Genomic DNA, 11,089 nt, shown 5'->3' on the forward strand with positions numbered 1-11,089 from the left:
AAGGCTCCGAGGAGACCTTATTGTGGCTTCCAGTATCTCAAGGGGGCTACAAGAAAGCTGGGGAGGGGCTTGTTGGGATGTCAGATAGTGACAGGACTAGAGGGAATAGATCAGTTCAGATTGGACGTGAGGAAGAAGTTCTTCCCCATGAGGGTGGTGAGACCCTGGCAGAGGTTGCCCAGAGAGGGGGTGGCAGCCCCATCCCTGGGAGTTTTTAAGGCCAGGCTGGATGGGGCTCTAGGTAACCTGATCTAGTGGGGGATGTCCCTGCCCATGGCAGGGAGGTTGGCACTAGATGATCTTTAAGGTCCCTTCCAATCCTACGATTCTATGCCCCAAACAAAACCTCCAGCACAGCCTGGCTGGGCTGATGGTCCTCATCTCAGCAGCAAAGAGAATCTCAAGTCAGGCACCAACCCACATCCACAGCTTTTTGCATCCTGACACCACATGTGGGTGCTTTGTCAAGAAGAAAAAAAAAGTTTGGGAATTTTACTGGTGATGATTGATTTTTTTAAAAAAATCAATTAATTTTAATTAGGTGCACTCTGCCTGCAGGAAATATTAGTTGCTGTCTGCTTATCACAGTATGTTTACCATGAACTCTATTAAAATGCATAAAAAGAATGGTATTTCAAAGAGGTGTTGCCTATAACTAAGCCTATTAACAGTGCAGAGGGTTTTCAATGGCATGAATTAAATAGGCGGCTTTTATTCCTAACATCTAATTATTTATACATAAAATATAAAGTGTATTAAAGGCAATGTAAAGCAGTCTCTCTCAGCTCACTGGCCCATGGCTCAAACCATTTCAGTTTTACATTTGTCATTACAGCTGCCAAATTATTATTTTATTTATTTCAGAAGAAAAAAAAACCAATGTGAAGAGCTGACAACTTGAAGGGAGAAAGATTAAGAAACACATGTGATCCCAAACTGGCTTGCAAAAACTAAAAATAAATAATAAGAAAAAAAATAAATAAAAAATCAGTCACTCTAAAGGCACCCCAAGCCACAGTTGTTGTGCTCTTGATGCAAGCACATATAAGGCTGCCTCAAAGGGAAGAAAATCCACACTTTAAAAGTCTGTCATCAGGCTATTAACACCTCAATGTCTCCCCTTTTCTCCCTTTGCCAACCCAACCTCCCTCGCCCCTCTCAGCAGAGCTCCCTGGCTCTTCCACAAGCACAGCCAGCTGCGCCCCCGAAGAGCGATGGGGACAGTCCGTGCATGAGCTGGAGCTTCCAGGAGATGTCGTGCTGTCTACAAAGGACACGTGGCCGTGGGTCATCATGTGGTGTGTTGCCAACGTCACAAAAGCAGTGAGAGAACAGATAACCCCTTGCCCTTTGCCATATCAACGCAAGTTGATACTCAATAGCATTTGGCTGTTGAGTCCCTAGGTTCTATTTCAGCTTCTCCTCCTCGCCTGAAAGGCCAGAAGCGGGTCAGGATGCCCTCTCTGCCCGACCAAAGCTTCTCTAGACAATGATACCAAACATCGCGACATCAGCAATAAACCAGTGAAATGCCAGAAGAGGCAATACCTGGGAGGAGCAGCTGTGCCCATCGGGCTGCGGGGAATCACCACCTCCAGCCGAGGCTCATCAGATCAGGATTTATTATCCGGTAATTCTGAGTGAATAGCTCCCCAGCAGCTTAATAATCACCCCAGGGGATGACGCGTATTTGGCACGGAAATAAGGAATATGCTAATTGCCCCAGCAAGACTTGTCTGCCGTGCCATCACGCATCAACACGCCCATGGAGATGGGCTGTCGTGGCTCTGACGAGGCAAGACCTGACCTCAGCCAGTTGCTTTGTGGCTTTTTTCCCCATAATCTTCACAAAAAGCAGGAGAGTGAAAAGCCTCCATGACCCTGTCAGGGACCACGTCGCCTCTCAGCAGGACCTTGCATGCTCTGCACCCACCAGAGCTGCGCTGAGGAAAGTCCGGGAGATATTTCTGCTGCCCATCGGAGCTCTGCAAACAGTGACAAGTGTCAATCCACTTGCTCTTCACAATATCAGCACATTGGGGCAGTTAGCAGCATCCCTGCCAAAACAGGGAGGTTGGACTAGATGATCTCTAAGGTCCCTTCCAGCCCATGCCATTCTAAAAAAAAAAAAAAAATTCCCACCACATCTCCATTAATGAGTCCTAGCCCACAGCATCACCTCAAATGCTGTCTTATCACTATCCTCTGACCAGGAATAGTCTCCAAAAACCATCTAGCACAGTCACACACTCCAGCCAGCTCTCTTGAGTTGTATCTAGCCCCAACCACTGGTTCCTCCAAAACCTCAGAAGTTTTCCAGGTGATATCATTTCCTTCCTCTACATAAGTTCAAGTGCTCTAGATTTAAGCTGTATCCACTCAGAACTAAAACAATCCCTCATTTTTCTATAGTGAGAAGCACAGCTCTGGTACTGCCCAGTGTCAGTGAGTCCTATATCCCACAGCTAGATGATTTTTTGGTAATAGAGTAACTCTTCCAAGAAGATATTCAAAGTGAAATAGTCTGATGGCCTAGTGGAGAGAGACATTTATATTTTTCTTTGTCTTTGCACCCTGAAATGCCCTTAGAGGCATACAGGAAAGAAATGCATCCTTCATCTCAACATGAAAATATATTGTGCGTAGATCACCGTAACAGAAACACAAGACACCTCTGCACATACAGGACGAACATGGAAAGTCAAGGACTTGGCGTGCTGTTACCTACAACACAGTAAAAAATGTAAGGGAAGCTGAATGTTTGAGTTTAAAATAAATTAAAAAATGCCACCAGAAACTTTCGAACCATTCTGGAAAAACCTGCAAAATTATAATACATGTCCAGAAGTCAAGGCCTGAAGCTGTGTAATGTGAATTCTGGATGCCAGGTTGGCTAAATCAATAATTATTTCCACTTTGTAAGCTGAGCACCCTGCAGGGCTCCCAGGCAGTGGGCTGGCTTCCCGCAACGGGCAGTCCATGAGCAGAGGATGCTCAGAGGGCCAGTTGTATGCCAGGCTGGGGGAAATAGTGAAGAAGGAGTTAACACGCTCCCGTGGATGAGACGACTAGGTAAGGGAACAGAAAGTCTCTCAGGCATAAAAAGATAAAACCTCCCCTTTTTCTTGGCAGTCTAAGCAACATTTAAAATAACTCATGCAGAGTAGTGACCTCTTTCTAGCTGCCCTGCGCCGTTGGACTGAGCACCCTGTTCTCACCCTTCCTGATGTTACCACTGGAGCAGCCTCAGCACTTTGAGGACAGCAGTAACATGAAAACAGTGACAAACACAGCATCTCACAGTGTCTGGGCCATGAACTCAAAAGAGTCAAGTTTAAAGGTATTATACCAATTTTAAAATATGCTTATCAGTGGGGGATTGACGAGGGGCTCCAGCTACCCCACTGGCACCACATAGTGCTGTGGCTGGTGCGGACCTCTGCCAGGAAGAGGAATAGCAGAGGCAGTCCAACTGAATCATAGAGTCGTAGAACGGTTTGGGTCAGAAGGGACCTTTAAATCATCTAGTTCCAACCCCTCTGCCATGGGCAGGGACACCTCCCACAAGATCAGGTTGTTCCCAGCCCTGTCTAGCCTGGCCTTGAAGACTTCCAGGGACGGGGCTTCCACACCTTCTCTGGGTAACCTGTACCAGTGTCTCATTACCCTCACAGAAAATAAATTTTTCTAATATCTCATCTAAATCTACATTATTTTCAGTTTGAAACCACTACACCTTGTCCTATCACTTCACTCCCTAACCAGGAGTCCCTCCCCAGCTTTCCTGTAGCCCTCTTGAAGCACTGGAAGTTTGCTTTAAGGTCTCCTTGGAGCCTTCTCTTCTCCAGGCTGAACAGCCCCAACTCTCTCAGCCTGTCCTCACAGGGGAGGTGCTCCAACCCCCTGAGCATTTTCGTGGTCTCCTCTGGACTCACTACAACAGCCCATTTATTTCTTGTGCTGAAGACCTCAGAGCTGAACACAAAACTGCAGGTGGAGTCTCACCAGAGAGCAGACCAGAGGGCGAGAATCACCTCCCTCCACCTACTGGCCACATTTCTCTTGATGAAGCCCAGGATGAGATTAGCTCTCTGGGCTGTGTGTGCACAGTGCTGGCTCATGTTCAGTTTTTCACCCACCAACACCCCCACGTCCTTCCCTACAGTGCTGTTCTTCATCCACTCATGGCCCACCTTGTATTTGTGCTTGGGATTGCCCCCAGCCATGTGCTGAACCTTGCACTTGACCTTGTTGGGCTTCATGAAGTTTACACAGGTCCACCCCAGCCCTATCCAGGTCCTTCCGAATGGCACCCCTTCCCTCCAGCATGTTGATCACACCACAGAAGGAGGCTAAAACTCCAAAACAACCTGGCTCAGGTAACCAGATCTCAACCAAGCCTAAGGCTAAGCCATGCCAAACAACTGCACCCGAGTACGGAACAAAACAAAAGTGTTGCTGACGTGGTTCACGGCCACCGCTGTTCCCCCTTCTCCATCCACACACCGGGAGGGACACACGCAAGGTGCTCTTCGGCATTTGCAAACCTGGAGTTTGCCAGGCTCTTTAGCGAGTTCAACCATGGATAAATAGGAAAATCCCTCCCCGTGTAAAGGAGCATGAACTGTGCCGGCTACTAACACTGCTGGGGAGGCCGAGCTCAGCTGGAGCGAGGGAAGCCGGAGCCACTGCTCTCATCGTGCTTCGGGAAGAGATAGAGGCCGCTCCTCCTCAGCTGCCACTGATCCTAATGTGACATGCTGCTTGAAAATCTTGATAGAAATAGGAGTCAAAGGCAAAATACAAGCCCGCTGAGTCTATGATTATTATTTTACAGAGATGACAGATATAATTCAGAGCATAATACCATGGTAACCCTTGCAGACGGAAAAGAAGGCAGCAACAGGGATTTCTCTGGTGTGAGCCAGCAGGGAATATATTTTTAAAGAGCGTAATCCACAACTCTGTCACTGCAGAGACCTGTCTTCTTTAATCAAGGGGAAATTGCCTGAAGCACACCAATCAATTTAACTCTGCAGTGCATGGTGGGACCCAGAGGCACGAAAAGGTGCCGTAGAAATGCAAGAGAAAGTACCGTCAGACTGTCACCACAGATGGGACCTCTTGTACAGGGAAAGTAACAGATAACACCTTCTGAGGAGCCTGAAGGGTTATAAAGGGCTGAAGGGTCACCTTGCCTCTGCAACAAGTGATACAGTCCAAGGACAAAGAGTCAGGGCTGCCATTCCTGCAGACTTTCCGAAGCCTGGACTGTGATTCCAGCCTCTCCTCATGCTAAGTAATGCGACAGGAGCACAGCTCAAGCAGTTCTGAGAAACCCCCACCTGGTGAGGGGAAATACAACAGAGGAAGCCACCTGTGTCTTTGTACAGCCGCTGCAGACCAGGCGGGATATCCTGACATGTTTAAAAAACATAAGGCACCCACACTCGGGGCAGAGTGAAACTAGACCTGTGTCCCTGGCATGGGAGATGGACAGCCTCCTGCCCTCACCTGCCTTGGTTCAACCTGTAGGTCCCTGTCTCTCCTGAACTGGGGAGCCCCAAACTGGACACAGTATTCCAGGGGTGGTCTCACCAGGGCAGAGCAGAGGGGGAGCAGAACCTCCCTAGCCCTGCTGGACACACTTTTCTTAATGCCCCCCAGGATCCCACTGGCCCTCTTGGCCACAAGGGCACGTTGCTGTCCCACAGACAACTCACTGTCCATTAGGACTCCAATCCCACCTTAGATCTGCAAAGTGCCAATGTCTGGCAACAGGACAGTCACCTTGGACTCCTTTCACCTCCAGTGAATGAGGTGCTTCAGAAACACAGTTCCTCTGAGCTCTTCTCCATATTTTTGTGAGGATGAGCTGAATTTGAACTACACCAAAATGCTCATTTTTCTCTGCTGGGGAGGAGAACACAACCAGCCAGGTGAAAAGGATCCCCACTGAAGATGCTCAGATCCCCAGAGACGATTATTCCAATTACTCAGGACAAACATGAACAGTGCTTGATGAAGCCAGCCCACTGCTGCCTGTTGAGCCTTTCTACTGCTGGGAGTATGAGTTGCTTGTCTTCCCTTTGGTTTCCCCAGTACCTTTATTTGTCTAAACAAACCTCTCCAGCATTTTGCCATCATTTGGAGAGAATACCTTCTGAAGTCACCTTTGGCTGAACCTTCACACCAAGCAACGCAGCCTGACCAGCTCAGGCCAGGAGGCAATGGGTAGAAAAGGGAAACCATGTCAGCAATAAGCACCCGTCTCTGTCTGCTGAAAGGAGCTACCTCTGACTTGTTTTGGGACAGCCTTCCTCATTCTGCGCAACACTTGCATGCACCAGGTCCAAACTCATTCATTCCTCATTAGCTGCAGCAATTAAGATCCGTATCTTGAAGTGTTTCATAATGAGACAATTAGCACAGGGATCCTTGTCATGAGAGCTGTCAGGCAGTTTTGACAGAAGGAATCAAGCTGGGCTTGTAAGGCCCTACTTAAATGTTTAGGTACAGCATTAAAATCTAATATAGTATGATAATGACAGAGCCACTGGACAGATTGCAGATGGAGTCCTCGTTAAAGACCTGTGCAGCGCTGGCGGTGTCACAGTGAGCGGCAGCAAGTCCAGGGGCTGACTCCTCCACAGCTGCAACGTGCACATGGTTTGTGCCTTTAACAGGTGTCCTCCCTCGGCTGCTCGGGTAATTACCGAGTAGCTGGTAAAACAGCATCCCCAAACGCCTCTTCTATACGCAGCTATTATGCGCTTGCTGTTTGATTGTTTGTCTGGGATTAGAAGGAATGTTCAAAAGGCGTTTCACACCAACCTGCAAGCCTTACATCCACCAGTTCTCCAACTCCCCCCAGGCTACAGAAACTCAGGCAGCCCTCAGGGTTTTTTTTTCCGGAGGGGTTGTTTCCCCCTTTCTTCTTTTCTTTGTTGTTTTCTTTTTTCCCCAGATAACATCCCTTCAGGAGTCCCGGACCAGAAGGGTTAAAGTGCAAGGTGGGTGAACCACAAAGCATAAGGATCTAACTGAAGACCAGGTACCAGCCGTGTCCCTCAGGGCTGGCACCAGGCAATACTGCGTCACGTCTCCCTCCCCACTCCCAGCAGGTCTGCAGAGGATGGTGGCCAAGCAGAACTTATTGCACCAAAGAGAAGGACCTTGGCAGGCTGGAAAAAACTGCATGAAGTTAAATCCACTTTAGGGTCACCCATTACGAGGATATTGATGTACTTGAGCAAGTTCACTGCAGGCCACCAAGATGGTAAAACGGTGGAGCACAGGACACGTAAAGACTGAGAGAAATGGGTTTGTTCAGCCCAGGGAAAAGGTGAAGGGGAATCTTACTGCTTCGTATAACTATCTAATGGGGAGTTATAGAGAAGAACAACTCAATTTATTCTTTTTTGGAGGTGCATAGCAAAAATGACGAGAGGCAACAAACACAAACTGCAGCAAGGGAAATTTTGACTGAAATAAAAATATATAAATTACACCATGGAGCGTGTTTGGCAGTTGAGCAAGGGCCAGGGAGGTTATGGGAGCTCCAGCTCTGGGAACATTCAAAACTGATCTGTTCAGTCTGACCTTACTTTGAAGTTAGAACTGCTTGAGCAGCAGGTTGGACAAGAGAGTTTGAGCTGGAATTTATGAAGATATATCAAATGCAACACATGGAAATGCATTCCCAGAGTCCAGAGCTTCCTTCACATTTAATTTCAGGAAAAAAATTGTGTTCCAGCAGAGCTACACAGGAAATCAGGATATCTCAAAAACCCAATAATATTTAAGGTGAGGAAATAATGAATAGCAAAAGGTAAGGAAGAATTTCAAGAAAACTTGAACCACAATTTAAAAAAATGTTTTGAGATGCAGGAGCCAGACTTCCCATCTCCTGCAGCCATGTGATAAATGAAAAACCATCTGAGCTCCTGTCACTGCTCCTACTCTCTGGCCCAGCTTCTAGATCTGCCGGGACATTTTTTAATTTCCCACCACCTCAGCACCTTTCAGACAAACTACAGTTAAAAATAAAGCTTCCCATTGTCATGTTTCTTCTCTTTCTCTGACTTTCAACACACAGATCAACCAGAAGCCAGGATTTAATGTAACCAACATCTAACGTCAAAGGCTGCTGATGTTTGGCTGAGTATAGGTGACAGGTCTGATTCCTTCTTGGCACAAACGAGTTATTAACATTTTTTAGGTTCTGTTCCTGGCTTTTCCATTGCCTGTCATTACTTCAACTCTTGTCTGACGGACCAAACCACAAGGCACTGAAATTTCAGTACCTATTTCGTAAAAATGACGTTAACAAGGGCAATAACAAATGACAAACTGTGATTTTATAACAGATTATGGTGTTTTGAACCTCTTGATTTGGCTGCTGAGAACTTTCTCAAACTCTATTAATCAGCCTAAAATTCTGAAAGGCTCTTAGAGCAGTAACACCTGCTGCTTCAAAGCATGAGATTTCTGGGGAAAAGAAAATACCCACTGTTGGAAGAAAACAACTTTAAAGCTGAACAACTTCCTCTTGGTACAGAACTGGCTCTAGGGGTAATTATTTTAGCAACTAAGTCAGAGCAGGTTTTGATTTATTTACCAACTCTTTAAATGCCATCCTTCATGTACATACTGAGTACCTGACCACAGAGAAGCTAAGAGGACATGCCAGTACAGGCCAACGAGCTGTACTAGCTCTAGGCAGAGCAGCTGAACTAGTTGCTGCTCTCCTACCTTCAGGGCCAGCAGCCCATTAGGTATCCTCCACCACCAGTATCAGCACAATAAAATTACTTCCGTGTGCTGGAGCAGTGCCACTAATCCCCACGTTTACAAGGCTCACAATGACAAGCTCAGCTCCACCACAGTCACCAATAATTACTCAAGTAAGTGCTCAAGCCAGGAGCCCAAAGCTCCCTTCAGCTGGTCCCTTCTACTGCCAGAGGGCACCTCAATGCCCTCAAAACCCACACCACTTTCCGGAACTATCCATCACTCCCTGTTGACCATAGGAGGCTGAAAAGTAAATAAGCTTCCAACGATGTTCCTCAAAGTCATAGATATTGGCTCTGGAATCCATCCAAAACCAATCAGGAATTCAGAAATAGCCCAAGATCACCTCGTTTACTCAAGGGGACACCGAGGTCGTGTCATTGCTTGGTGGAAGACTGCATTTGGGCTCACCAAGGCTCGTTGGGCCAGAGGAACGGAAGTCTTCAGCCTCCTATGGCATCAAGACAAGCTCCAAGTAGCACAGCTACTGAACTTACTTGGAAGATATTGGAGAAGTCTCTCAGGTTGAAAACGTAGTGGAACTTGATGGCCGTTGGCAGGAAAGTGGCAGCTACTTTCTGATGCAGTCCCAGAGCAAGAGCAATCAGTTGCTGAGCTGATCTTTGCACGGCCCCTGAGAAATCCCCACTCGTCAGGTGGTGCATTAAAATGGTGCTGTAGATCCTGGACAAAGCGTCCTGGCCAGGGATGGAGAGAGCGAAGACACAGAAGTGACGCTGAGGAAGAGAAAGGAAGACATGGAAAGGTCAGAAAAATGAGCACCCACCTCTCAAGCAAAGTGCCCCTGGACTTGATGCGGTTGGACACAGTGCTAGATAGTCCCATCTAGGCTCCCTTTCACATGCAAGGTTGGACCAGATGATCTTTCTAGGTCCCTTCCAACCTGAAATGCTTCTAATATTCTGTGACTTGTAGTCCACCTGAACAAAGCTATTTCCCTCTTGCAGTTTCCCAGCAGAGGGTGGTTGGCACGTGGCATCATTCTGCTCGATAAACCAGGGATTTTTCAGCTGCATTTCACAACTGCTACACTGGAAGTTCAGTCTGTTGAAGAGCTGAAGGACTCTAGAGGTCTCACCAACCTCTGATAAAACCAATTCACTGTTTCCATTAGGAAAAAGCCCCTGGAAGGTCCCATCTCCTAGAAGACCCCTTTATTGATTTGGAACATGCAAGCACAAAGGAGATGCCCATGTACAACCACAGGACGCTTGACAGATTCCTGCCATTTTTACTGATGAAATGCCAAGCCTCGTGTTTAAATAATCCACTGAAAAATAAGCCCAGCCATGTGCCTGCCGGGGCTTTACCTGCAGGCGAGGGTTGATGGTGAAGCTCCCCGCAGTCGGGTTCATGCACGACACATACTGCACATTCGTGATCTCCTTCAGCGACAGCTTGGTCCTGTCATACCTTTGGGTGAAGCAAAAGCAGTGACCTGGTGACCACGATCTGCGAGCAACAGCCACCACTTCTCCTTTCGCGTATGTCCGTGGGCTGCCAACGTCCACTTGTCTTCAGGGGGGTCAAAGTCCAACCTGACTTTGAATGTTTCCAGGGATGGGGCACCTATCGCCTTCCTGGGCAACCTGTGCCAGTGTTCCACCACCCTCATTGTAGAAAGTGTCTTCCTTAGATCTAGTCTAAACCTACCCTCTTTTAGTTTAAAACCATTACCACTTGCCCTACCAAATCACAGGAGTGCCTCTAGTTTGAACGACACTGGGACAGGGGCAAGCACGCTGCCGGCTTGCTGAGGATGGGGGGTTCTGCTGATGGAGCCAGGGGTGCAGCCCCAGAAGCAGCCCCACCAGGTTACTCCTGGGGCTGGGGCAGCCCAAGGGTAACAGAGAGCTTTGCTCATCTCTCTTCTCAGCCTCGCCGGAGCAAGCTGCAGCCCCACTCAGCTGTGAGAGGCAGCACTGAAGTTCCAGCACCTTGGTAGGTGCTGCTGAGAGTGTGGACAGAAAGCCTGGACATGCCCAGGAGGAGACAGAGGACACACGGCATCCCTCCTGCCTCCAATGCTGCCACAGAAACAGCAGAGCCCATCCTTCCCAACAGCCACAGCCCAAAATTTCCACCTCCACTCCATCGCCTGAATACTTGGGAAACTTTGGGCCAAGCTCAGGCACGCACAGAGCTGAGGGGGCTGGAAATTGCTACGAGTCCCTGTGCTGTATTCCTTGTGGGGGAGAGCTGCAAATATTCCTGTCCCATGCAGCACTGCTGGCTACGGTGTGCAATGCACCGTTCTCCTTCCCAAACACCACGG

The 11,089-nt window shown here is 48.0% G+C and overlaps 1 protein-coding gene across 1 annotated transcript in view; it reads right to left on the reverse strand.

The window, feature by feature from the left end:
- Positions 1 to 11,089, reverse strand: part of LOC104274054 (dynein heavy chain 9, axonemal-like) — a gene marked incomplete at its 3' end in the record, with an annotated part of 77,709 nt that overhangs the window by 4,466 nt on the left and 62,154 nt on the right. Inside the window, exons 39-40 of the mRNA XM_009869570.1 lie at positions 10,125 to 10,227; positions 9,291 to 9,530 (exon numbers count right to left, since the gene is read on the reverse strand). Coding sequence (XP_009867872.1) covers positions 9,291 to 9,530; positions 10,125 to 10,227 — 343 coding nt within the window. The remainder of the gene's footprint in view (positions 1 to 9,290; positions 9,531 to 10,124; positions 10,228 to 11,089) is intronic.

This window comes from Apaloderma vittatum, unplaced genomic scaffold (assembly GCF_000703405.1).
Source record: "Apaloderma vittatum isolate BGI_N311 unplaced genomic scaffold, ASM70340v1 scaffold10235, whole genome shotgun sequence".
Taxonomy (NCBI): Eukaryota; Metazoa; Chordata; class Aves; order Trogoniformes; family Trogonidae; genus Apaloderma; species Apaloderma vittatum.